At 43.8% G+C, this 27,974-nt stretch overlaps 1 protein-coding gene across 4 annotated transcripts; it reads left to right on the plus strand.

Moving 5' to 3' along the window:
- The first annotated feature begins 1,355 nt into the window (after positions 1-1,355).
- Positions 1,356-27,898, plus strand: smg1 (SMG1 nonsense mediated mRNA decay associated PI3K related kinase). 4 transcript variants are annotated; one of them, XM_028986379.1, is made up of 63 exons: positions 1,356-1,629; positions 2,663-2,791; positions 2,940-3,097; positions 3,904-4,056; positions 4,247-4,383; positions 4,631-4,689; positions 4,835-5,048; positions 5,131-5,256; positions 5,351-5,423; positions 5,713-5,810; positions 5,900-6,073; positions 6,181-6,402; positions 6,516-6,617; positions 6,701-6,970; positions 7,613-7,743; positions 7,858-8,019; positions 8,209-8,327; positions 8,479-8,566; positions 8,652-8,753; positions 8,837-8,980; positions 9,282-9,481; positions 9,693-9,889; positions 9,996-10,157; positions 11,183-11,337; positions 11,491-11,636; positions 11,799-12,003; positions 12,131-12,240; positions 12,670-12,814; positions 12,976-13,135; positions 13,380-13,500; positions 13,600-13,842; positions 13,990-14,262; positions 14,390-14,534; positions 14,666-14,804; positions 14,876-15,097; positions 15,187-15,367; positions 15,522-15,683; positions 15,849-16,066; positions 16,234-16,388; positions 16,517-16,739; positions 17,013-17,259; positions 17,335-17,564; positions 18,055-18,306; positions 18,453-18,591; positions 18,676-18,785; positions 19,251-19,469; positions 19,712-19,905; positions 20,018-20,190; positions 20,316-20,595; positions 20,965-21,237; positions 21,405-21,639; positions 21,877-22,103; positions 22,241-22,397; positions 22,677-22,866; positions 22,990-23,462; positions 23,699-23,836; positions 23,968-24,300; positions 24,445-24,672; positions 24,834-25,045; positions 25,155-25,255; positions 25,380-25,556; positions 25,665-25,771; positions 26,570-27,898. In XM_028986379.1, exons 2-63 carry the CDS (start codon positions 2,736-2,738, stop codon positions 26,645-26,647), a joined length of 10,923 nt encoding a protein of 3,640 aa, XP_028842212.1. In that variant the 5' UTR covers positions 1,356-1,629; positions 2,663-2,735; the 3' UTR covers positions 26,648-27,898. The 4 variants fall into 4 exon arrangements, with proteins under 4 accessions (XP_028842212.1, XP_028842209.1, XP_028842210.1 ...); XM_028986376.1 differs by lacking the exon at positions 2,663-2,791; XM_028986377.1 differs by lacking the exon at positions 2,663-2,791 and having other exon boundaries at positions 8,840-8,980.
- Positions 27,899-27,974: the final 76 nt, after the last annotated feature.

The following is a 27,974-nucleotide window of genomic DNA, read 5'->3' on the forward strand; positions in this document are numbered from 1 at the left end:
AGAGCTGTGGGTGACCGTCACAGCTGTCGCTACTTTTTTGTCGCCGGTATTACATATGGTTTGCCTCGACAGGTGTTGCTACCTGATTTGGACCGGAAACCCGATTCGGACCGCGCATGCGCAGAAGTACATCGTTTCCGTTTTGAATCGGGTCGCCGCACTGCTCTATGGCTGCAGCAATTCATCACCAGGTTCTAGCACGTAGAGAATGGAGGCCCACAATTTCCTTTGGTACTGTTGAGGATATGCATTATTTCTTAGAAAATGTTCGGGCCTATGGGCTATTTTTCAAGTAATAGAGTAGTCAAAAAAATGATAAATGTTGTCTCTGTGTTTAGAGCTTATTTCTATTCTTTAAAAAAGATCTACGTTACCTATTTTATATTCCATATGCCAGATATTTTCTATGGACTGTTCACTGAGTGTTCTTTTGTTTGTTTTAATTTATTAAAAGTACATTAAAATATATTCAGTGGAATGGTATGGGTGTCAAATGATCATCTTATCTTATCTTATAACCCCCCCCCCCCCCCCCCAACCATTATAATTGCACTCTAGGGTGCAAACCATTTGGTCGAACATGCGGCCTAATTTACAAATGATGTGACAAAAACAAATTGGAGGTAAACCCAATGTGGTTAATGCAACAAACACTTATTAGGTTGCATGTGTGGTAAGGTGTACAAAGATAAATTATCGTTGATCTTCTAATTGTCTAGATCTCTTCTAAATATTTGTTATAAATATCAAAATTCAATCTGTAAATTGTGCAATTGTTCATCAAAAAACTGAAGTATGGAAGACAAATGTATATAACATCCAGTAAAAAAAAAGGGATTTACCACTAAAACTCCCTTTATACCAGCTGTATGTGAGAATTATTGTAGTTAAGGTAGAAGACAAGCATCAGAACACAAAATATCTCAAATATGATACGCATGGCATTAAAGGGTTAAATAGCCCTGTATTTTTTGTGAGACATGTATGACACCCCAGAATTATAACAAGATCCACCCTGGCCACCCCGCTGAAAATTTCCTGGCTCCGCCACTGAATAAGTCACGCATTTTCTCAGACTACTGGGTGCATTTCTCAGACTCTCTGTGCATGGCAATCTAGCACAGTTTCTTTTAAGTTAGTTTTCTCTGAGGTACGGCTTAACACAACACTCCTCCATCTCTCTCCATGCCTCAACGGGCGCCCTCGGAGGAAAAGATTTAGAAGAGTGTAGTTCACAGAGTGATTCGTTCGTCCAGGTCTGCTGCGGCAGCTGCGCTGCTGGTTGCTCAGCTGAACAGAGAAATGAACGAGTCACTCGAGTGATTCGGTTCAGTGCGTTGCCTTAAAAGATTTGTTCTTTTGAACGAATCGTTCGTGAACGACACAACACTAGACTGTTGCCAATTCCATACATTCCCAACGCCGTGGACTGCGCCGCTGCAACAGCTCTCCGATAAGGACATGAAGTGAACCCTGTCACAAGAGGAAATAAGCTCGAAGGAGATTTTCTTTTTGCCCGTGGCAAGCGGGTCATGCTGTCGTCGCGAAGGTAATGAGCCGCAAAGCCCTCGGGTCTCGGCTGAGCAGCGCCCACAAACTGCAGCGCGACTGGAATGACTGGCAGCCCAGGTTGGTGCCCCGCCACCTCGCCGTGGACGTGAAAACAGTCGCGGGGTCCGCCGGGCCTAACCGGACACGCTTAACGTTGCTAGCGATGTGTGTTTTTGCTCACGGAGGGAAAACTGTGGCCCTGGGTTTCCTGCTGAACAACGTGAAGACCTCCTGCGTTTATTAATTGACATTAGCGTTATTTCCCTCAGTTATTTTATACTAAAGCCACTGCTCTATATATACACCAGAGATGCGTGTGGAGTCCTTTACTTCAAATCGAGAGCAAAAAATGTAATTAAATCAGAACTCAAATATTGATTTGCTAGCTAGGCTAGCGTTAGCCTAAAAACTGGCTAGCGTGGCTAATGTACGTTTGTGGTCACGCCGCCGGCTGTTTTGGGGTACGAGTACCGTGAAATGTTGTATTTAATATACAGCGTATTTGAATCGGTATTCGCGATCCGGCGAGCATCGAGCCGACGTTGTGTTTTGTCGTGTCGCTTGTGTGATTGAAGCTAACGCTAACGTTAGCTCTGTTAGCCAACGCCTATTTGCACACATGGCAGCGGCGGGCGGACCGCTCTGCTTTTGTTGCCTTGTCTCCTCGCCAAAGAAAGGCGCCGGTTGAACGTATTTGAATCTTTGGTCTGTACCTTCCATGTCCGTTTCTTTCACCGTGTGTGTTCCGAAATATTTGTGAGTTGGTGTGCGATTCTCCATCGCGTGAGTTAGTTGCGTGTTTAAACATCTCATTCATTTTCATATGTTGTGTCCAGATGCTGTACTAAAGGTTAACTACTACTTCGTTGCGTTACAAGCATTGAGGTTTTTATGCGTTTTTAATCCGCTAGGTGTACGAGTTGATTAGCAGCTGGTGACTTCAGAAGTTGCACAAATGGAAAAGGGCGTCCATCCAGGCTGCTGTGTAGTGAAGCCCTTTATTTTCGAGTGACTGGATTTTGTTTAGGATGAGACGTTGTGAGTTGGTCGCATGATGGAGATGTGTGTTATATTGGTGACTTGGTTTGAGCTGTGAAATTACCTTCGACAGCTTCTATGAAACGAAGTCAGCCAACAGTCTGGGACTGACTGCCGATGGCCATTGAATTTCTCTCGGGCCGAAGATGCGTTGCCACCAAGACGCACATTCCTGCCTGAGCGATACTGGAAGTGGATATAGGTGAAAACTGTATACAAGTACTTTGTTAGGCACATAATGTACAAGCTGTAGTTGGTTTGGGCTCAGTATTTTACACTGTTATAAGTTATAAATCGCTCAGCTAGTGTAATGTGTCCATGCTCCTGATGGATATGTCTGTTTGTTTCAGAGGCGACGGTGTGTCAGCTAGCCAGGACAGTCTGAAGTGCAGTGTCTCGAAAGACCACGGTCCAGCAGCTCTGTTCGACACCCTGCCCTCGGACCAGTCTGGCACCCCACCTCTGCACAATGATGCCTACTCAGCCAGCAGTGCACTTGAGGGAGGAGGTTGGTGCTGACATTTTCATTTTCTGCCTTGTTCTAACGTTTGAAATGAGTTTTTATGTTTGTTTTGGGTTGCTGCTGATAACTATTTGTGATCTAGTACTTGTGGTAAAGAGGAACCAAAACCAACCTGTCCATGTTAGGAAAACACCTTTTTTCCCTCCACCATAAAAACCGTTACATTGTGTAGGGGTTTGTCCTTTGCCAACTTACCTTATGCATTTGGTGGTTGTTGTTTTTTTGAGGCAGACTACTGTTATTCACTCTTGAAGATGCAAATGTACAGTATGTTTGCATGAAGCTGCATTATGACCGGTGTATATCAAGATTAAAAGACATCTGAGAGATGGCTAAAGAAATGTTGTGCTTTTTCAGCTGAATTGCAACTAAGCTGGAGGACTATGAATGCATTTAATTGGGCAGTGGTGGCCTAGTGGTTAAGGAAGCGGCCCCGTAATCAGAAGGTTGCCGGTTCAAATCCCGATCTGCCAAGGTACCACTGAGGTGCCACTGAGCAAAGCACCGTCCCCACACACTGCTCCCCGGGCGCCTGTCATGGCTGCCCACTGCTCACTCAGGGTGATGGGTTAAATGCAGAGGACAAATTTCACTGTGTGCACTGTGTGCTGTGCTGCTGTGTATCACGTGTGACAATCACTTCACTTTCATTTGCTATTTTTCTGCCTAGCAGTCTAGTGGTAGAGATTCCTGTACTCCAAACTTAAACAGAAAAGTAAACAATTTATTTATGTGACATGTCAAATGCATCCAGTGTGGCATGTTACATGAGATGTTATATAATCTTTCAGGTGGATATGACTCTGAGGGAAGTTTTTGTGAAACTACTTTTGGTTGGAAGTCGCTGGGGCAAGAGTTGAGGATCAATGATGTGACTGCGGATTTACCCAGTTTTCAGCATGGAAACCGTGCTTTAGCTGCAAAGGACATGAGGAAATCACAGGGTAGGTACCTCATATCATTTTACTATATCCTCCGTCAGCAAAAGGGTAATATATATATTTTTTTATTGAAAATTCAGGCAATGTATTTATTCTGAATGCATAAATAATAATTGATTAGCCATTTAAACGTTGAGGTCTTTATGGTACCCTCAAGGTAATGAATATAAAACACTTCCCTGGTCACTTGTAGACCGACCGCTGGCTCACTCTGATGAGTCTCGGCTGGCCAATCTTCTGCGGAGGGTCTCACGAGAGGATGACCGAGATCGCAGACTGGCCACCATGAAACAAATGAGGGAGTTCATCATGCACTCTGAAAACAAAGTGGTGAGTTCTGGCTTCCCCTATACTCTCCTGTAATCTCCCTTTCCTGAACTGTGTCCCTTTTCTGGCCTTTTATTATGCAGAGAGTGTTCTTCTTGGATGATTGGCCTGAATGGGAAATCATAATGAATTTTCACCGCATTTTCAAATGCTGAGGCTAGGGTGCTTTGTTGAATTTTCAAGTGGGTTAGGGGGCACGTAAGCCTGAAGCTATTTTGCTTAATAGACTTTTCTGTCTTTTCTCCTTCAGGTCCTGGTGAAGCAGTTGGATACTATTTTGAGCTCTCTGAATGACATTTTGAATGAAAGGTAATACAATTGTTAGTCCTCTTTCAAACACTGGTGAAATTCTGCAAGTTATTAGATCTCATGATTTTATGATTGGCTTTTGTTTCAAGGCATTGTTTGTGGCCAAACCGTGTTAACACCTCTGAGCTTTTGTTTGGTTGTGCAGTAGCAAGCTCCTGCAGGAACTCAGACAGGAAGCAGCCTTCTGCCTCGGCCTACTCTGCGCTGCCCTCAGCTACGAGGCAGAGAGGATCTTCAAGTGGATGTTCCTCAAGTTCACCGGCTCCACCAAGGACGAGGTGAAGCTTCTGTACCTGGTGGCAGTTTACAAGGCCCTGGAGACAGCTGGGGAGAAGAAGGCATTTTCACCTGTCATGCATGTATGTGTTTTATTTATTTAGTGTTAGACTTTTATTGTTGCTTGACACAGTAGTTTAAGTGAATTTGCTTTTTCCCTGCTAGCTGGTGATGAGCAGCTTACAGTCCATCTTGGAGAATGTGGACACCCCTGAGCTGCTCTGCCAGAGTGTGAAGTGCATCCTCCTGGTGGCTCGCTGCTACCCACACATCTTTAGCACTAGTTTCAGAGTAGGCCAAATATTCATGAACTTTGACAGCACTTAACTTTATTTCTCAATGTGATTAGTTGGTCACTTTTAAAAATATCATATTACTTTTACAGGACACTGTTGACATCCTGGTTGGCTGGCATATTGATCACACTCAGAAGCACTTGCTCACTATTCAAGTGTCCGGTGAGCAGTGTTTGTAATTTTTCTATCTTCCTTTGATCGTCACTTCCATTCCATTTATATACTGAGGACTCAGCAGATTTATTTATTTATTTTATTTTATGCTTACCTCAATCTTTTTCTTCTGTTTAGTGGTATCTTGTCATATTTAGGACCCATCATATAGATGTTAAAATATGTACCATGAAGCACCAAATTATTGATGAACAGCTTAAAACCACAGTATCTTTTGTGATTTTATTAGAATTACATTTATGAAATGAAAAGTAGTGTAATCTTGTTTTCCCTTTAGGCTGGCTACAGAGTCTGGAGCAGTTCTGGGTGGCAGACTTGGCGTTCTCCACTACCTTGCTGGGTCAGTTTTTGGAAGATATGGAGGCCTATGCTGAGGTATGAGTACTAATTGTGTCAGTGTGTTTAGTTTTTCCCCAAGATAATCCTAGCCTGTGTCTGATTCAGATATATATTGTTACTTACAGGATCTCAGTCATGTGGTGTCAGGGGAAACAGTGGATGAAGACATCCCCCCTCCTACTGTGTCCTTACCCAAGCTGGCTGCCCTGCTGCGTGTTTTCAGCACTGTGGTGCGCAGCATAGGCGAGCGGTTCAACCCAATACGTGGACCACCCATCACTGAGGCCTATGTCACTAATGTGAGGATGCAATTTATTTTTTTTGTTGTTGTAATGTTTTGGTTAAAACGTTCTGAATCACAATGTGGAATTTGTAATCATCATCCATCATCTGTTTCTTCTGATAGGTATTGAATCGTGTGTTGGCCTGTATCTCGACCGCCAAGCAGGCATTTTTCTCAGAGGCTGTCCTGACTGCCGGAAATGAATGTGTTTGTGTCCTGCTGGTGAGCATGGATTCAGGCAGCCAGCTGATGGACTCTGTCATCTCCTATGGCCTGGACCAGCTGGTCAGCTGCCAGCACTGTGGCCCAGATTACACCATAGCGGTCCTCAACCTGCTCACTCTGGTGAGTCCAGATTTGGGCAAAGCCCTCTGTTCTTTGTGATTTTTAAGAGTGTGACTTGTATTTGTAGCCTCTGGGGTGTGAATAGAATAAAACTTTGTCACCCATCCATGTAGATTGTGGATCACATAAACACCAAGATCCCTGCTACATTTGTGGAGAAGCTGCTGTCTTCCAACTCTCAGCTTTTGGAGTTGCGGTTTCACAGGGAGAAAGAGGTACAGCCAACCGAATGCACTTTTTATGTTGAGAAGGAATATATTATGTATTTTAAATATTATTTATTTGAACTGTTTGTCAGGTGATGGCTGCAGCTCACGGCGTGTATCAGGCAGTGCTGAGCTTGAAGAACATCCCCATCCTGGAGGCGGCATATAAATTGGTGCTGGGTGAGATAGGCTGTGCCCTCAACAGCCTACTGAGCCCTCTCGGTCTGCCTCCGTCCTGCCCGCACATTCAGCACCCTGCTTTTAGCCAAATACAGCTGGTCCCAGAGAGGGCAGAGTTCATCCTTATATTCAACCTGAGTGCGCTCACCACCATCGGCAACACCAAGAACTCGCTCATTGGGGTGCGTCTGCTGCTGCTTTTCCCCTTGCATGTTTTCTTACATTTAAAAATGTAAGATATATTAATGTCTGTCTGATCGTACTTAGACCCTGTTATATCCTGTTCAGACAGGATTGAGTTACAACTTTCTATCAAACGCAGAATTTTGCTATGTAGTATTCACAGTTTTCCTTTCACTGCTGTGTTGCTGCATATTGAGAAATTGCTCTCCCAGATTGCTAAAAAAAACATTGGTTGTAGAGACATCAAGATATTTAAAGCATGAGTCTACATAATGAATTAATTTGTGTTTTGGTGCTGTAAGGAAGGGTTAATAGCAATATGACCTTTACAGCGCTACATACGTTAAATACTGTATGTGAATGTGACAAGATACTGATCTTTATGCTTTTTCATAACCAGCCCTTATTTTCACTGCTTCCATAGCAACGATTTGCTGCTACCCTTTATCTCGTGGTGGTGTTTTCCTGACTATGGTCATTTTTATGTCTTATACAATAGGAACTGCAGTATTCCCTAAATATTGTTTTGTTTGTGCCATGTATCTATATGTGATAGGATTGTTCTGACTGAAATTGCAGTACTAGTGTGACTAACAAATGATATTCAGACTGGTGACTGAATTTCTTGTTTTCTGTGGCAGATGTGGGCCCTGTCTCCGACTGTGTTTGCATTGCTCAGTCAAAATCTAGAGGTCGTCCATTCAGAAGTGGCCGTCCATTACCCTGCAGTCCAGTATGCAGTGCTGTACACCCTCTACTCTCACTGTACCAGGTGAATACAGACTGCTCTCTTGTATTGTGTGGATATGTTAACAGAAATAAGGCCAAATCCTGTTTGCACCTGAATAATATAAATATCCTGCCACTTTTTTTGTCTATGCCTCAGACATGATCACTTCATCTCCAGCAGCCTGAGTTCCTCTTCTCCCTCACTCTTCGATGGTGCAGTCATCAGCACTGTTACCACAGCAACCAAGAAGCATTTCAGCACACTGCTTAATTTGCTGGGAATGCTTCTAGCCAAAGAGCACCTCAACCCCGAGGCCAGGTACAATGTGATGGCAGAATAATGAAGACTTTTTAATAACATCACTGCTCCAAAGTTTTGCGTTATTTTTCTTTTTAATTTATTTTATCCTCACTTCCCATGAATATTAATTATGCGGTACGAAAAGGCTGTTCCTGGTCTTTGCTGTTACACATTGTGAGCACTTCTGTGTTTTTAAAATATCCGTAGGAGGCTTTTACTCACCTGGTCTCTGGAGGTTTCTCTAATGATGAAGAAGTCGGACACATACTCCCCCTTGTTTGCCCTCCCCTCATTCCACAGGTTCTGCAAAGGACTGCTTGCAAACGGTTAGTGGAAACCTGCAGCTCATTAAAACTTGCCCTTCCATTCCTCGTGTGGGAGAGGCTGGCCATGTTTACATTTGAATCAAATTTCATGTGAAGCCACACACCTTCAATGTGCAGGTATTTGTTTATAACATGTTTATTTTCCTTTAAGCTTTGAATGAAGATCTGGCAATAACCCTCCAGACCTGCAACAGTTTGCAAGTCCTGTCTGCCTCTCTGTCCAGTGAACTTTTACAGAGGTAACACTCTAATTATACTATATATATATCTAATTTCCTACTCATGCCCAATGATGTGAGTGATGACTGCTGCTTCTCTTTTCAGGTGTGTTGATGTGTGTAGAGTACAGCTGGTTCACTCGTATGTGAGAGTCAGACAGGCTTTTGGGAAGCTTCTGAGATCCATTCCCCTTGATGTGGCTCTGAGGTAAAAAAAAATCTGTCTCTCCACCCTATATGCAGTTGTCACTGGTTTTGGTCACCTCACAGGGTAATTGCTTGGTCTCCCAGCAGCAACCACAGCCACACAGAGATCCAGGAGATATCTCTGGCCATCCGCCGACACATGAGCAAGGCACCCAGCAACACTTTCCACCCACAAGATTTCTCAGATCTCATCAGCTTTATCCTATATGGGACTGTGCACCGTGGAGGGTGAGTGTGTGGGGGCGAAGACTTGGTTCTGGCCAATTAGTTCATATAAAGTTTAAGGATAAATTAGTACAAATAGTACTTACACCTCAACATTTGGCCTCCATATCTTTTAAAACCTGACCCAGCTATGTTATGGATAAAAACAAGTCTGCCACCCAGGTGTGTCTTGATTTTTTTTTTTTTTTTTTTTCTCTATGATTTTAGACCTGTTTTAGTGTGCCTTTTATTAATTCAGGTTAACTAAAGGTATATGGTCAAAAGGTCACATGTAAAATGAAATCTGTGTATGTGTGTCCTGCAGTAAGGAGCCATGGCTGGAGCGTCTTTACCACAGCTGCCAAAGGTTGGAGAAGCGGGATTCCGTGTGTGTACCACGCGTGCTGTTGAAGACTGAGGCGGTGTTGTGGCAGTGGGCGGTGTGGGAGGCTGCGCAGTTCACAGTGCTCTCTAAACTTCGCACCCCACTAGGCCGGGCACAGGACACCTTCCAAACCATAGAAGGTAGGGGGAACCGTTGCCACCGGTCTTGTATGTGTGGCCATTTTTGTTTCTGTGTATTTTGCTGATTGTTAGTGAGTTAATTGCAGTGTGGTCCCCATTGTCTTGACTATGAAGTGCTAATTGTATTTTATCTCTGGACTGGTGTGCTGCGTTTGTTTCTGAAGGCTCACATCTGAATGTGCATTCACCACTCGTATTCTCCTCACATCAGGTATGATCCGCAGTCTGGCTGCCCACAGTCTGAACTCTGAGCAGGAGCTGAGTCACTGGAGTGGGGCGGACAGCGACGAGGGCCACCACACAAACCAATTACGGTTGGCCATGTTGTTGCAGTTCCTGGAGAACTTGGAGAAGCTCATGTACAATGCTTACGAGGGCTGTGCCAATGCACTCACTGCACCTCCCAAGGTCTGTTTCACTACTGACTGTTTAAACTAAAAGTGAATCTACTGCCTACATTTAGTCAGTTAATGTTGTGTTAGTACTACTAATGTTTTCTCAACTCCCCATATAGGGCATCAGGACATTTTTTTATACCAACCGACAGACTTGTCAGGATTGGCTTACACGTATCCGCATGGCATTAATGAGGGTTGGGCTGATGTCTGGTCAGCCTGCTGTTACGGTCCGCCATGGCTTTGACCTGCTCACTGAGATGAAAAACAGCAGTGCACAGGTATGGGTGTGGCTGGTTTTAACCAATCATTGCCTGATGTTTTCATTGAAAAAAGTGATTATCAGGACAGCACAGCACATGGTGCACACAACAAAACTTCCTCTATCCACTGCTCACCCGGGGAGCAGTGTGTGGAGACATTGCTTTGCTCAGTGGCACCTTGGCGGATTGGGATTAGAACCCACAACCTTCTGTTTACGGGTCTGTTTTCTTCCCTGCCAGACCAACCACTGATGCTCTTGATGCTGGTTGGCTCAAGAGTTCTCAGAGTTTAGCACCTTGTTGATAAGCACAGAAAAAAAACATGATTGCTATTATTACTTTACGTTAATTAAGTTGGTAAGAACCACGGTGCTCTGTGAGATGGAGAAAATTAACTGTGTCAGTGAGTTTGATCAGCAGTGCCAGTTGCTATGCAACTAAAGCTATGACTTTGATCAGATGCACAAGCCAATGCCTATATATACTTAGTTGGATCTTAGAATATGTTGAAAAGATTGTGATGGCACAGAATGAGAGAGTTTTTTTTTTTTTTTTTTTTCTGGGGACCTGATTGTAAAGAATTTATGCAAAATTGGTATGTGTTCTTCACATACCACCACAAATTAGAAGCATTGAACATATACCTTATACCTGCTTTAGGCATGAAATTAAGGTTATGTTCAAATAAAATGGTCTTATAAAGTTGCCCATTCCTACTTCAAGTCGTGGTTTGGTGCACATTTTCAATTTTCTATGCTCCTACTTTTGTAAATGACTAATATATTTTCATTGCTTCCATTTGCCTTGTTAACAATATTTTGAGCAAGCCAGTGTCTGTCAATGACTTCAGTATGAAGTCCCTAATAAAAGACACTTAACTCATTTTCTGGTCATTGCTCAATAATCGGGTATTTCACACTAGCTACTTGTACGCATTAATGAACTTTTGCCGCTTTGTCCCAGTTTCTTTCCAAGTGAAGTGGCTCTTGTTGCAGAATGTGACCAAATCAGGAGCCATATTATTTACTTATTTTCTCCTGCAGGGCCCAGAGATGGAGGTAACTCTGATGATGCTAGTCGAGGCGCTATGTGAGCTCCGCTGCCCGGAGGCCATCCAGGGCCTGGCAGCTTGGAGCCTGACCAATACTGGCAGGAGCCTGGGGTGGGTGACCTCAGTGGCACTTCAGGCAGAGGGGCGGTAAGAAACCATCTCATGAATTGATATGGTATTGATGTTTCAGACAGCATTTCTTTAGTAGTCTATTACATTTTAGGAAAACAATAAATATATTATATGATATTTGTTTGAACAATTTTAACAAACTGACCCAGTTCTTCTCCTTTTTGTCAGATTTGAGAAGGCTGCTTTAGAGTACCAGGAACAACTCTGTGCAGTGACAGGAACCGACTGCTCCATCAAAGGTTTTGACAGATCATTGTTGAAGCTGCCAAACTCCAACAGTGGCAACATGGCCAGTCCAAAACATATCAGTAGCGGTGAGGCTTCATTAAAGTTTAAACTGCTTTAGAAACAATACTATTTGGAAGTGCATAGGTCAAGGTTAATATAATTTCCTCAGCATTTGGTTAAATGGTTCATTTCTTGTAGTTTTTCTTTCCTCTTTTACACTATTGTTGCTTGTATGTTTGATTTGTCAGGAGATGGCAAGAAGACTGTGCTGCTCAAGTCTAGTGAGTGCTCCCCCGAGGTGCTGAACTTCATGGCAAATAAAGCCTGTGAGTGCTATGTGGCTGTGAGTGACTGGTCCTCAGCACAGGAGTGGCAGGCCAGCATGCTGGCATTGAAGAAGAACAGCAATTGTAGCGCAGCAATCAACCTTAAGACTGATTTCAACTACATCAGGTATGTGAAGCATGCAATGCTTGAAAGATTCTCGACAGTTTATTGTTTATATTATTATTATTTTTTTTTTTTTGATTGATCATGTCTTTGCCTACATGGTCAATGATTCTTCCTGTGATGTGTTCAGAGCCCTGAGCAGATTTGAAGAAGGTGATTTCACAGAATGCCGTGCACAGCTGGACCTTCTACCTGGGGAGGATTGTGGCTTGCTTAACTCGGCCACCAAAGACAAACTCGGTTTGCCCTAAAGTTTTATTGTAGTTCCACACTGTAGTTCCACAAAAAAGTTGTGCACTCTAAAGCTTCTGGCTTTGATTTTCTTTCAGTTCTTTTTTTCCCCCTCCCCCTTTCTTTTGAGATTTTGAGTTCTCAAAACATCCCAATGAATGCTCAACCTTGAGTCCATGTGTAATCCTTTTTTTGTTGCTATTAGAGCCTGAATAATCCTGACATTGTCAACTCAGCCTAAACCATTTTGGAAAAGTGTGGTCATTCATTTAAGACAGTCAGCTTACCTCATAAACCTTGACCTGAACAATATAAACATATGAAACATTTTTTGCCAGGGAAGTGTACACTGAACTAAATTCAGCTTAAACGTGATTCATCTCAACAAATGCATTTTGATAAATGATGGGGGTATGTGTGCTTGTGTGTGAAATGCAGATCTAAAGAGGCTTCTTCCTGCTGTGTTGAGTCCTGACCCATCTGAGATGCACAAAGCCATAGAAGTACAACTGCTGAGGAGTGCAGTGGGGGCCATCAGTGCCACTGACCACGAGCAGGATCTTAAAACCCTCCCCTCTTCTGAGTGAGTCCACTCTGTCAGGCCTGAATTTCTTAGGATTGACTTTAGTGTATGTTATTATATATCTTTTTAGTTCAGTTTGGCTACGAGACACATTTTTTTATTTTAAAGCACTGCAAGCTTTGTGACCTATAATTGTACTGGAATTTTCACATGTTTTGTAGTGCTCTAGTGAAGTACTTGAAACAGACGAGTCGAATTGCACTGGGAGCTCTGCGTCTTTCCACCCTGACCATCTGTGGTTCAGTGCCCACCATCAGCACCATGCAGCTGCACTGTGCCTCAGTTCTTGAGAACTCTCTCACCAGCCAGGTCCCCTCTGAGGTAAGCCTCTTGGATACACTATAGGATCATTGTACCCACCAATGGCTGTTATAAATGTATTCTGAAAATCTGAGACTTATTCCTCCAGTGCATGTAATGTGTTCATATTGTTTGTCCCCCTTCTTTATAAATACTAGTCTCACTTTCTCGAACCCTCCGGTTCATTTTGTGTTTTAATTTACTACACAATGTGTCTGGTTTTTAGCTTAAAATTGTGCTCTAAGGGTATTTTCTGTTTTTGCAGGATTGTTTGATTCCTCTCTACTGTGAAGCCCTACGGTCATGCAAACAGCAGGATGTCCAGCCCTGGCTGCATGCCATCAGATACACAACTTTTCAGAGGCATCTCTTCCTCAGGCTAAAAGGTTTCCTGTCTGTCTCTATATCTTTTGCTGCAGTTCTTTTATATCCTGTGTCTTTGCGATGATCTACCTTTTCCCCATCTACCTTTTCCTTTTCTTCAGGCTCTTCTGCACCAGTGGATTCTCACATAATGGAGTTGTCTCTGACTGCTGTGAAGTTTGCCCGTAAGCAGGGGAACATTGCGCTGGCCACCAGGCTTTTGAGTCTGTGCAGCGGGCAGTCATCCAGCACTGGGAACCACGATCTGGTTAACAGTTTCAAGCAGCTCTCACTGGAGGGTGCGGTGGCGGAGAAATGGGGTGCGGAGTTGGAGATTGAAAAGGCAAAGGTCCTGTTCACTGCAGGTCAGTATTAAGCATGGAATGAATGGAGTGAAAGTACCTTTTATTGAAATTAGTCTAGATATAGAAATATAGGGATAGAAAGAAAGCATCTGTACATCGGTCTTTCCTTCTCCTGACCATTGGTCCCTTTAATTTCTCATTTTGCAGGCCAGACTATGCCTGCAATGGAGATGCTGAGCTCCTGTGCACTCTCCTACTGCCAATCTGGGAATTCTGAGCGTGCCGCCTGCCGTTCAGTGCTTACACTGTGCAAATGGCTGTTGGCTGATTGGAAGGACTTGACCCCTCAGCTGAAGCAGGTGGTGAAGAGGAATTCTGCACCACATTCAAACCTCTCCACACTTAGCAAGAACATCTCCTCCTTGTTGGAGCTGTCCCTGGAAGACCAGGGCATGCCCCGTATTACCACGGAAATGACAGGTGCTGAGAGATCAGGATATTACTTTGAGTGTCTTTTAAAATGTGTTCTGGTGATCTGTTGCTGTATTTTATTTTTTTCCAAATAACTTTTTTTTTTTTTTTTTTTTTTTTAAATCCCTCTTTGCAGTAAGTGTTGGTGTAGGTGAGCCTGATTTCATTTTGGGGCAGCTTTATCAGTTTTCTGCATCCCAGGCTCCTGATGTAGCCAAATCCTGGGCTGCCTTGGCCAGCTGGGCATACCGCTGGGGCAGGAAGGTTGTTGATAACGCTAGGTTAGTATAATGACTGTTGGTTTTAATTCACTAATTTGTTTTATGTAAAACCTATATGAGCATCTACAAGGTTTGTAGTCTTGTTTTGGTTTGTGTCCTCTCATCGTAAGTCTGTCTGCCTTCATTCACAGTCAAGGCGAGGGTGTGCCTTTGCTCCTGGGAGAGAAGAAGGAAATAGAAGATCTGCTCCCAACTGGGACCAGTGAGGAAGACAAAGATACGATCTTCGGCATTCTGGGCCAGGCGATGTGCCGTCCAGCTGGTATTCAGGTCAGAGATGCCCACCTTTTCTAAATTTATTCCATGTTTTGTTTTTTCTAAAATTCTTGTTCTGTCTGCAGGATGAGGACATGGCTCTTCAAAATGAGTCTGATGAGGAGGATGACATGGTGGACGTCATCTGGAGACAACTGCTGAGCTCCTGCCCGTGGTTAAATGAGGTGGAGGAAGGTGTGATGGATGGGCTGATCCGTGTGTGGAGGAGAGTGGTGGACAGAATCTTCAGCTTATACCGTATCTCATGCAGGGCATACTTTACCTTCCTTAAGCTCAATGCAGGACAGGTCAGACATTTTTTCCCCGCTAATTGCTCTTGTTTGATGCATATTATTACTGAAAGCAAATACCAAGAGCATCTTTATCTTTTGTTCAGGTGCCTGTTGATGAAGATGACCCCAAGCTTCTGCTGACAAACCAGAGCAGCAAGCAGAGCAATGATGATGTGATTGTCATGGCAACACTGCGCCTACTGCGGCTCTTAGTCAAGCATGCGGGGGAGCTGCGTGAGGGTCTCGAGCTTGGTCTCGCCTCCACCCCCACCGCTCCCTGGAGAGGTAACAGCATCTGGTTTTAGACAGTCTCTCGATGTGTCCATGTATATGATTTTTTTTTTTTTGGGTGGGGATCTCTGCTGGCACTGGCTGGATGGAATAGTTTTTAATTAATTAATTAATTTTTTTTTTTTCCTCCCCCCCTCTCCTTATGTAGGAATCATCCCTCAACTGTTTTCTCGGCTCAACCACCCTGAGGCCTACATCCGCCAGAGTATCTGCAGCCTGCTGTGCCGTGTGGCTCAGGACTCCCCACATCTCATCCTGTACCCTGCTATTGTGGGCTCTATTTCACTTGGAGGAGAGTCTCAAGCTGCAGGTACATAGTGGGCCATTTAGTCTTCCTTAAATATGAGACAGTGGGTTTTCTTTTCTTTAAAATTTGGCAAATCAAGCATGCCAGTTTTATAACATTTTGTTTCTTATATTTGAATAAGAATGAATTATGTACAGATTCATCCTCTGCCATTGCTCTTGCTGCTAGGCAACAAGCTTCCATCTGCCCTGCCTACATTTCTGGGCAATATCCAAAGGGAGGGTCTGTGTGGAGACAGTGAGGGAGCCAGTGGCTCGGCCTCCCAGGAGAGCAGTCGTGGGGAAGAGCTGGTGCTATGTTCCAGTGAGGACCAGGCCATGATGCAGGACTGCTACAGCAAGATTGTAGACAAGCTGTCCTCTGCCAACCCCACAATGGTGCTACAGGTACATACCTGGAAGTTTGCACTTCCTGGAAACATACCTGGAAACAATTTGCTCTGGGCAAGAAAGCCTGATATATCCACAGGCATCTGGACAGGGGACCCACAGAGCTGTTTGTGTTGCTCCATAGCGGTCTTGGTTTTATGATCTTTCAATATGTGTCTGTACAGGTGCAGATGCTGGTTGGTGAATTGAGGCGGGTCACCCTGCTATGGGATGAGTTATGGTTGGGAGTTCTTCAACAGCAACACATGCATGTGCTTCGACGAATCCAGCAACTGGAAGATGAGGTGAAACGAGTGCAGAACAACAACACGCTACGGAAGTGAGTATTCACTTGACTCAAGAATGTGTGTGCTTGCTTGATTTGAGTTTTTGTTCCATTTTCATGTAATCTGTATTATTAATATAGCTTTTTTTTTTTTTTTTTTCTTCCCACCATTGACTATGCAGAGAGGAGAAGATGGCGATCATGCGAGAGAAGCACTCTGCTCTGATGCGTCCGGTGGTCTTTGCTCTGGAGCATGTTCGCAGCATCACTGCTGCACCAGCAGAGACCCCGCACGAGACCTGGTTTCAGGAGACTTATGGCGAGGCCATTCACAGTGCCCTGGAGCGACTCCGCAACCCCCTTAATCCTGCCAATCCAGCCAGCAGCTGGGTTCCTTTTAAACAGGTCTGTATAAATTCCCCTTTAACTATGGAAATTAACTAACATGTGAACTGAATCATATGCATTCATACCGAACACCATACAAATGCTGTATGGTGTTCAGGAGGAGCAATGAATGTTCGAAATATTGGGTTCGTCCACACCTTCAAAGAGGACCATGGAAAATTATTTTTATTTACCTTATTACTCAAATCTGTTATAGCACTGCTCTCCTGTAGACATTCATTTGAAAACCAGTAATATCAGCCACAAATGTCTCCCACGTTTCGTTCTTAGATCATGCTGAGTCTGCAGCAGCGAGCACAGAAACGTGCCAGCTACCTGTTGAGACTGGATGAGATCAGCCCACGCCTTGCAGCCATGGCCAACACAGAGATGGCACTGCCAGGTGAGGTCTCTGCTACAAACGCAGTTACAATCCAGAGTATGGGCAACACAATCACCATCCTTCCCACAAAGACCAAACCCAAGAAACTCTACTTCCTGGGCTCTGATGGTCGGAACTACCCATATTTGTTCAAAGGTGAGTTGGGCTTTACACCTGATTGGTTATAAGCTGTAGTGGGCCTTTCAAACTAAATCCTGCCTTTTCTCTCAGGGTTGGAGGACTTGCACCTTGATGAGCGCATCATGCAATTCCTCTCCATAGTCAACACTATGTTCACCAAGGTGAACCAACAGGAAAGCCCTCACTTCCATGCCCGCCACTACTCTGTCACCCCACTGGGCACCCGCTCTGGGCTCATCCAGTGGGTGGATGGAGCCACTCCCCTCTTTGGGCTGTACAAGCGATGGCAGCAGCGTGAAGCTGTGCTGCAGACACAAAAGGTAGTGTGTCTGCCAAATGTCTAATATTATAATCAATTCTTTTACATGCTGTAGTATATTGTACAGTACCAGTGTTTGGAAGCACCTACTCTGTGACTGTTATGGAGTCTAAGATGGAGATTTTGAAGAATCAACACAAGAAATGCATCTTTTTATCTTTATGACTTCTTTGTTCACTTGTTATCATTGAAAGGGTTTTCATGAGATGCTTGTTAATGAGAATGAATGATTCAAGTGTTTAGTTTAGCATATGATAACCATCCCCGTTGTCTAACTTAAGGTGGTCGAGAGAAGTGGGAAATGCTGACATCACAGCAATTGGATCGATTTGTATTCTCATGTTCAACTTTTGCCTTGTTTTTTATTTCATAGTCTTTAGTTTTGTTCTATAATGTAAAAAAAATGCAAGATCCATAAATGATTGGTAGTATGTATTTATTGATTTGTGCCTCAGATGCATCATTTGTGTTTCTTTTTTCCTTTTCACTAGAACCAGGATTCAGTTTATCAGCAACCACAGAATGTTCCCATGGTTCCAAGGCCTAGTGAACTCTATTATAGTAAGATTGGTCCCGCTCTGAAGGCTGTAGGGCTCAGTCTAGAAGTGTCACGGCGTGATTGGCCTCTCAGTATGATGAGAGATGTGTTGCGAGAGCTGATGGAGGCCACACCCCATAACTTGCTGGCCAAAGAGCTGTGGTGTTCATGCACAACACCAAACGAGTGGTGGAGGGTCACACAGGTAAATCACCAGTAGCATCAATTGATAGTTAGCTAGTAGTTGAGACGTTAGAACAACATAAATGTGTTAAACAAATTATTATGCTTGAGGTCTTGCTTAACTTCTGTATTGGAAAGAGAACCATGTCGTCTCTTCTTGTCTTGCAGTCCTATGCCAGGTCTACTGCAGTCATGTCAATGGTTGGCTACATTATTGGATTAGGGGACAGACATCTGGACAATGTTCTAATTGACATGACCACTGGAGAGGTGGTACACATTGACTACAATGTCTGCTTTGAAAAGGGTTTGTATTTTTCCTCAGTTCTTTTCTCTCAGCTCTCCTATACTTCGCACACTGTGCTGATTTTTTTGTTTTGCTCTGTTATAGGCAAGAGTTTGAGGGTCCCCGAAAAAGTTCCCTTCCGCATGACTCACAACATAGAAACAGCCTTAGGAGTTACTGGAGTGGAGGGCATCTTCAGACTGTCGTGTGAGCAGGTAAACAGTGGACCACAGGAAAGGTCCAGTTGTGTATTTTGCTTTGTTTTTATAATTGGTTCAACATTTTAAGTGCTACAAATGGAAAACCATATTAAGAATAAGAGTCTTAAATGCCTAAATATAAATATTAAAAGTGTATAATTATTTTGAATAGGGCTGCAACTATCAAGAATTCTGTTTATTTTTTTTATTATTTTTTTTAGTTAGTTATTGGATAACTCATACTTTTGCGTTTTTAAACAACTCTATCAATAGGTACAAAATAGTAAAAAGAACATATCAATACAAGTATTACAAGTATTAATAATAATCCAAATTAAACAATACAGTTCAGTTTCCAGTTGTATCCAGATGAGGTAGGTAGGTGGAATGTTATGTGAAAATAGAGAGAGAGAGAATTTGTCTTGTGCATGTGTGTGCAATGCATTTAAATCCAATAAATTGGTTCCCTTCCCCTTTCAGGTTGTGCAGATGATGCGTAGAGGACGTGAGACTCTACTCACATTGTTGGAGGCATTTGTGTATGACCCCTTGGTGGATTGGACTGCTGGTGGTGAAGTGGGGTTTGCTGGTGCAGTGTATGGTGGTGGAGGCCAGCAAGCTGAGAGCAAGCAAAGCAAGAGAGAGATGGAGAGGGATATTACCCGCAGCCTGTTCTCTTCCCGTGTGGCTGAGATCAAGGTGAGTCAGACGGTCTGATCTGGAATTTGTCCCCTCATGTCATCACTAGCGGAGAGGTTATGTCCTGTTTCTAATGCCTTAGAAGCTTCCTATCTGCGCTAAACATTGTGGTTGGTGAGTGTGTTGATGTCATTTCCAAAAATGCCTGCTCACTTCTATAGGCTGCTCTCCTCCTCGTCATTTTTGGAAATTACGTGCTATTTCTTTGCTTAATTAACCAATTGTGTTGTGATTTTTTTCAGGTAAACTGGTTTAAGAACCGTGAGGAGATGTTGGGCGCGCTACCACAGGTGGAGATGGCAGTGGAGGAGTTCCTTAATCTGCAGGAGCAGCTCAACCAAGTGGAGAAACAGCAGGGAAAACTCCTGGAGGAAATGGAGTTTCTGGAAGGAGCCGAGAGCAGTCCAGACCATCTCATCCACACTTTGGAGCACAGGTTAGGGGAAAAAAGTTTTTTTTGGAAGGGGAGGATTTGTACACAGAGGATTTGTAAATGCTTAGTGTTTTCTGTTTATATTAATATATGAAGCTGCTTTTTACCTCTATAGATATTCTGAACACACCCAGCTGCAGTCTAGACAGAGGACTGTTCAGGATGCAATCCAAGGGAAGCTGTCTGACCTGGACCACTGGATATCTCAGTACCAGGCTGCCTTTGCCAGCCTGGAGGCCACACAGCTTGGCAGCTTGCTGCAGGAGATCAGCAGCCCTATTGATTTAGGTGAACTAATTAATGTATTAATTCTTTTTACATGCTCTATGCATGAAAAATGGAAACCTTGAGCTTTTAAAATCACATTGTGGACTTTATTACCACAACATAACCTTTGCACTGTGTCGCCTCAGGTCCCCCTAGCTATGTGCCTGCGACAGCCTTTCTGCAGAACGCAGGTCAGGCACACCTCATCAGCCAGTGTGAGCAGCTGGAGGGAGAAGTGGGTGCTCTGCTCCAGCAGCGGCGCTCTGTGCTGCGTGGCTGCCTTGAGCACCTCCACAGCTATGCCACTGTGGCACTGCTGTATCCACGTGCTGTGCTGCATCGCCACAGGGTGTCCTCTTGGAAACAGTGGATGGAGGAGCTGCTCTGTGACATGACTGTGGAGCACTGCCAGGCCATGTATCACAAGTGAGTAGTTACCACTGTAGTAGTGGGTGTGGCAAACTACAATATGATCAGCCTGCTGGGTAAACAGGGAAATCCTTCCCACCTCAGAAACAATCCAAAGGGGACTTAAAGATGTACTTACCATGCACGTCTTCAGTGCCTTCATAGCCTCTCAACTTTTCTTCAGAAACACATTATAGTAGATAATTTTGGTTTGGTTTTACTGAAGGGTTGCTTTGGTTAGTAATACGCTTATTTAATATATTATAAATGCCAGAATAATTTGCTATGACCATGTCCTTTTTTTGTCAATTTCTAATTGATCTGTGTATATCTAAATATTTTATAATCTAGTGTTGACCACAATCACCTCCCATATGCTCCCCTCAGGTATGAAATGCAGTTTGCTCCCCAGCCACCTGCCAGCACATGCCAGTTCCTTTCCAGTGTTGAGATTGCCCAGCAGCACCATGTGGCTGACACTAATGCCCGACTTCTGCGACAAGTGGAGCGCCTGAAGGCGGAGGGGGCCAGTGTTCTGGTTTGTGAGGAGCAGCTGCAGGAGATTGAACGTTGCATTAAAGTGTTCCTGCATGAAAATACAGACCTGGGCTCCTACAGTTTGGCAGGGATCATCGTCTCTGCCCTCTGCGCTCTTACAAGGTGAGCTTGATTTATGTCTTTACATTTTTATTAATTTTTTTTAATTTTTATATACTAGATGTTTTATGGTCCATGGTATTAGAAGTGCTATAAATTGCATCTAAGTATTGTACAACACGTTGTATAATGTGCTGTTACTGACCTAAGAGTGATGGTGGTTTTGCTAGACGTAACCTTGTGATGGAAGGGGCAGCGGCCAGTGCAGGAGAACAGCTGGTGGAGCTAACTTCACGTGATGGTGCCTGGTTCCTGGAGGAGCTCTGCAGTATGAGTGGGAACATCACTTGCCTTCTGCAGCTGCTGCAACAGTGCCAGATGCACTCCCATGACCTGGACATCCCTAGGCCTGCCGACACTGCCCAGGCTGTCTACTTTGCCAGTGGTGTTTACACCTGTCTTCAGGTACCTCCATGGGTTTCAGTTTCTCTGTGTGAAATAAAAACAGATCTGTGTTCAGAATGCATAGAAGAAAAGAAAAAAAAAAACTAAAGCCATATGCATGTTTGGTTTACTTGAGCAATTTATTTGAGCAATTTTTCGTTTCCTTTTTAAGCCAATCTTTTACTGCACATTGATTTGATTGTTCAGCTTTTGTTTGTGAAATTCATTTTAAAGTTTCTTAAAACTGCTTTTTTGCAGGAGCTCAACACCAATTTCCGTCAGATCATCTTCCCTGAAGCATTGCGTTGTATGCTGAAGGGGGAGAGCACACTAGAAACAATGCTTGCTGAGTTGGACACCCTTATAGAGCAGTGTTCTGATGGGATGTCCCTGCAGGGCCTGGGTGAAGCACTGCATGCTTCACTTCGCAACACTGCAATGGGCCTTGAAGAAGAGTCAGACATACACTACTTGGAAATCACTCGGTACGGCACTGTGTGTTAGGTCCTACTGAGTATATAAGTTAATATAAGCATTATAAGTTCATTTTTTTTTTTATTTGAAACAAGAAGTTCTAGGTGGTATTTGATCATTGATCTGTGTCCTCCTGCATTTGTCATAGGATGCTTAGAGTGCAATATTCAGAGCTGATACAGCCACGCAGCATGGAAGCATCAGTGCAGGACACGCCCAAGATGACTGCTGGACAGATGCTGCTTGTTGCCTTTGATGGCATGTTTGCCCAGCTGGAGGCAGCCTTTGGGGCACTGGTGGAGAAGGTACTCTTGAACCATCCATATTGTTATAAGATTAGCTTGTATTGCACAATGGCTTTTGGTGGAGCCCTTTTTATATTTTTTTATGAACCAGGTCTTCCCAAGTCACATGCACACACATAAACAGTCTTTATACACATGAATTTTAATTCTAGTGCAGTGCTGCTGCACTTCCACATGCTGTGTGGAAAAATAGTGAATGAACAGAAAGGGAAATATATTTATTTAACATTTTAATAAGTAATATTACCTGTCTTGCCTTTTGTTTATCCTCATTTGCAGCTGAACTCAATGGATGTACCTGCTGCCTGGCAGAAGGTCGATGTTATTCGTGAAGCACGTGCTGCTCAGGTCCATTTTTTTGACAGTTCTCAGAACAGGCAGGTGCTGGAGCAGATCTTCTTTCTCAAGAGATTACAGACCATTCGAGACTTCTTCCGTCTTTGTGGCGCCTTTGCACAGACCCTGTCAGGTATGAATGGCAAGGTTGGATTTCCTTACTTAAGCAGTTGCCCATTTATAATATCTTGGATCAGAACTTTCGTCTAGATTAATGTTATTTGTGACAATGCTATCTGCGCTCTCTCTTCATCAGGCACCTGTCCCCCTCCCACCGAAGAACCACCTCCCACCAATGGCCCTGTGCCCCTAGTGAATCCACTATATCGTGGCCCTGCTGTAGTGAGTGAGGACCAAATGTCCCGGCCTATCAAAGGCTTCACAGCTGATTTTGTGCGGCAGATGCTGATGGGTCTGCCCACGCAGGCCCTTGGCCTGGCCCTGTGCAGTGCCCTAAGTGCTTTGGGCATGGACCTCATTGCCCAAGTAGAGGCTAAAGATTTTGGAGCTGAGGGCAAGGTATCTCTGGATGACCTATGTAAGAAGGCGGTGGAGCAGGGTGTTCAGTCCGGTCGACTGTCCCAGTTGTTGCTCAATAGGGCCACAGTGCTTGCCAGCTCCTACGACACTGCCTGGAAGAAGCTGGACCTTGTGCGCAGGTTGGAAGTCAGCATTGAGGCCTGCAAGGTCAGCCTGCAGAGGGCGCAGCTGCACATTGCCATGTTCCAGGTACCTTTTTTTTTTTTTTTTTTTCAATTTTATTCTATAATTATAATTTGTATATTAGACATTTTAAAATAATATTGCAGCACAGTATTCTACATCTAAGTTAATTTATTCATTTATAATGTTATCCACTAGGTTTATTTTTGTGTGACTGTTGCAGGATTGTAATTCTCATAATTGCTTCAGGCTGAAGGTATTGCATTGCTCACAGTGGTCTTGGTTTGAATTTTATTCTGCAGTGGCAGCATGAAGATGTGTTAGGAAGTCGCAATCAGCCCATGACAGTCAGCTCCCCTCCCCGCGCCATCATTCTCAGTAACATTAAGAAAAAGCTCTACAAGCTCAGCCAGGATGAAGCTGCCATTGCTAGCGTCCAGGTTTGCACATTATTGAAGAACAAAATAATGCTTTGTGGATTCATTAAGCTTGTTCAATAATGGAAAGGAAATAATTAAAAAGAATCGGCAGGTTTATTCAAAAGTATTCAAAAATGTTATTTCTTCTTTAGGAGAAACTTGCTGCAATGGAGGGTAGCATAGAGCAACGCTTGAAATGGGCTGGTGGTGCAAACCCAGCCTTGGCCCCCGTGCTGCAGGACTTTGAAGTGACCATCGGTGAACGGCGGGCATTGGTGCTGAAAGAGAATCAGCGCAGCAGTCAAGTCACCTTCCTCTGCAGCACCATCTTCAATTTTGAGAGCCTGCGAACACGCACCCCAGAGGCGCTGAGCATGGATGCAGCTCTTTTTGACTTGCTTAAGCGCTGCCAGGCTACCTGTTCCTTTGCTGCCCAGTTCAGCACCTCAGTCTCCCTGCTTGAGCTACAGCTTCTTCATCGCCTGGTCAGTCCTGTGGACCAAACTCCTGAGGCACTTTTAGTTGCTGAATTCTGGTGTTATCTTTTGATGGCTGTTAAATGATATATTATGCATTCATTCTACAAATTCGTTTGTTTTACATAAAGAAAGCAATTTTGCCTTTTACAGAGCCCCACCCTTGAGCTTTCCATTGGCAGTCCTGATTGGCTGGCTTGTGCACAGAAGCATCTGTCCCAGGAGCTGGCCAGTCAGCGAGCGATGCAGGAGGAACGCGAGCAGCAGCTCGACACGGTCATCGAGACCCTACAGCTGCTGGTTGATAACATCAAAGTCGTCCTGTCCAATCACAACCGCCAGCTGGCTGATGTCAAACACCTGCTGCGTGCCATGGCCAAGGTATAATACAAGCAAATGCACATTGCTTTAAAATATGAAAACATTTGGAAATGAATTCAACTGTTAATTGTTGATGTACAAAATTTACTTTTTGCGAGTACATTGTCTAATTTTTGCATTATGACTTTACAACTAAGCTTTGTGTAAATGTGGATATGCAGGATGAGGAAAATGCCTTGGCAGAGGGAGAGGAGGTGGTGTTTGAGGGCAGTGTGCGGCAGTTCCTGTCTGAATACAAGGCGTGGCAGGACAATGTGCAGATTGTGCTATTCAGCGTGGTGCAGGCCACGGGCCAGCAGCGCGGCCAGGAGCAGGTGGAGCTGATCCAGGAGATCCCAGCCACCCTGAAGGAGCTCAAAATGCAGAGCCAGAGGTGGGTGATGTGTGTGCATATTAAAGTCAGAACAGTTCAACTTTATAACTAGCTGATGTCTTTTATGATATTGTGTGCAACTTAACATTTTTTTTTTTGTCCTGTGTAGCATATATAATGGTTTGGTAAGCTTTGCATCTCCATTGGTCACGGATTGTGCAAGCGACTGTCCCAGCCCACCTTGTATGGCCCAGACCACGTTTGCAGCAGGTGGGTATTCATATTTAATTTCTGATGTTAGTTTCAAAAGCTCTAAATGTGTATTTGTATACAGAATTAGACTGTTTGGAACTTTCCCTTTTTTAATTTAATTTAATTTATTCTGCACTCACAGCAGTACGCTGCAGTGGAGTAAAGACCCAGGTCGACAACATGTCTCAAAATTCTCGCAAGGCCCTCCCTCGAAATCTGGGCACCCCAGCTGACACACCACCCAGCACTCTGCTGGTTACTAGCAAAGGCCTGGCCCCGAGCCCCAAACGAGCTGTGCGCGACCCCAAAACAGGCAGGGGTCAGTATGTTTGACAAGAAGCTTTGTTCATGTGTCTCTTCCTGTGTGCAGTAGTTGTAGGTTTTTATTTAAGGATTTATGTATGAATTTATTTATTTATATTTACAGCCGTGCAAGAGAGGAACTCCTATGCTGTCAGTGTGTGGAAAAGAGTGAAGGCCAAACTGGAGGGGAGAGATGTGGACCCCAATAGGCGGATGAGTGTAACTGAACAGGTAGATTCAAGATTCAAGCAGTATATTGTCAAGATGAGTATACACAGTAGACAGTGTCTTGAAATGCTGTTTCGCACAGACCCACCATAGTGCCTTTATAATAATGGTTCTGGCAGTGGTGGCCTAGCGGGTAAGGAAATGGACCCGTAATCAGAAGGTTGCCAGTTCGAATCCCAAGGTGCCATTGAAGTGCCCCTGAGCAAAGTACCGCCTCCACAACTTTTATGGGGAAGTGGTGGCCTAGCAGTTAAGGAAGTGGCCCCCAAAATTGCCTGTTGCCGGTTCCATCCCGCTCCAAGGTGCCACTGAGCAAAAAGTACTGTCCCCACACACTGCTCCCAGGCGCCTTTCATGGCTGCCCACTGCTCACTAAGGGTGATGTTTTAAAAGTAGAGGACACATTTCACTGTGTGCACCATGTGCTGTGTATCACAATGACAATCACTCCACTTTATAATATTTATGTGTAATCTTTTTGTATGAGACTGACAGAAGTTAGGTCATAAGATGTTTCAAAGTGTCTGTACATTGATTTAAGTATATTCAGGAGACACAAATGAAACAAGACGTACATGTCCAAAATGCCAAACGTGTGCATTTGTGTACAAATTTCAGAAGGTTTGTAGAGTGAACATGCACGTTTTAAAGAATATTGCAAAATAACTGTCAGCCGATAAACCCTTTGAGGAGAAATACCCACAATAGATGCATGTAGATTGTGATATTTTTCTTGTTTGTGTTGCACCTAATTTTGCTCAATTTACTATTCATAAATTACTCCTTTTTGTCTAATCTAAGGTGGACTACATAATCAAAGAGGCTACAAACATGGATAACCTCTCCCAGTTGTATGAAGGGTGGACTGCCTGGGTGTGAACAGAATGCCTGTAGATCACTTTGGTCCAGCGAGGGAAGAAATCTACCAGAATCCACTGGGTCTGGGGCGATGGAGCCACAGAGCACCATGCGGGAAAGTGGGAGGGTGTAGAGACCCTCCCCTGGGCCCACAAGGGATCCCCGTAGCCCAGCTACACACGGCGGTCCAGCTAACACAACGACATGGGTCTGCATCCGTCTCCTCAAGGTGTGTGGGGAGCACATCGGGACGGGGGAAAGGGGGAAAATGGCTGTCATGCTTGAACTACCCCCCTGGCCCCCTAAACAAATTCACAACATTTGTCAACTATCACCAAAAAAATGTGAAAGGTTTACCACAGGGGATTGGCAGGAAAAAAAACAGGATTGCTCTATGCCCGATTCAACATTCTCCCATCAGCACACAGAGCTGGGGAAGAACCCCAGACCCCTTGACTGCATTTTTGAGAAGATTGAAAAGGTGGAGAGATGCAGACCTCTGAAGAGCCACTCCTCCTTGGTTGTTCAGGGATTCCTGGGAAGTGTTCATGGCCAAGTTGAGGTGGTTCAGAGGTTGGGGAATTCAGAGGTTCAAGAGGACTCCATTGTAAAAGCCAGAAGGCCTGAGGCTCAGCTGAGCACTTCTAAAGTAAATGAAGTGAAATCAAGACTTTTCAAAGAATTTTCCAATAGCTTTTTCTCTCCTCAAACATTTAGTGTAACAAGAGGAACAACTTTTTGTTTAGTTTTTCCCCTTTTAGCACCAGTCACAAACTTCACTATTAAAATTTGTATTTTCAAGCAGAAATTGTTTTTTTTGGAGAACTCACTTTCATGTGTTTGAATATTTTCTCACTATATATGATGTGCTTTATGCAGAAAAGTTTCATTAATTAATTTTTTCCATCACTTGTTCTGGCCATGCTTCAGGCAGAAAAATGTAGTGTTCAGAACCAAGGCCAATACTGAGTTTGCTCAATCTCTGTTTGCTTTTTTTTTTCCAAATAAGTTGCATCTTTATTGTTTGTTGTGTAGTAGCTTGACATATTTTCTCCCTGTATCATCTTTAAAACCATTTAGAGTAGAAGGCAGTTGTTTTGGCCTTGGCTGTGGAAATGTTGTCTTGGATGCAGTTGTCCCATGAATCTTGTGTTTTACTGATCTTGACTTAGTTTTACATTTTTAGTGGGAGAAATTAATAAAGAATAGTGATGTGTGGTGATCTTGCATATTGTTCATTTTACTGTTTTGGTTGCTAAATAAAAATGTATTCAAAACATCTGTCTGCATTTTGTTTTGATAATGTTTTGCTTAAGTGAATGTGTTAAGTGAATGCCAAGTTCTGAAG

The sequence above is a fragment of the Denticeps clupeoides genome, chromosome 7, assembly GCF_900700375.1.
Source record: "Denticeps clupeoides chromosome 7, fDenClu1.1, whole genome shotgun sequence".
Taxonomy (NCBI): Eukaryota; Metazoa; Chordata; class Actinopteri; order Clupeiformes; family Denticipitidae; genus Denticeps; species Denticeps clupeoides.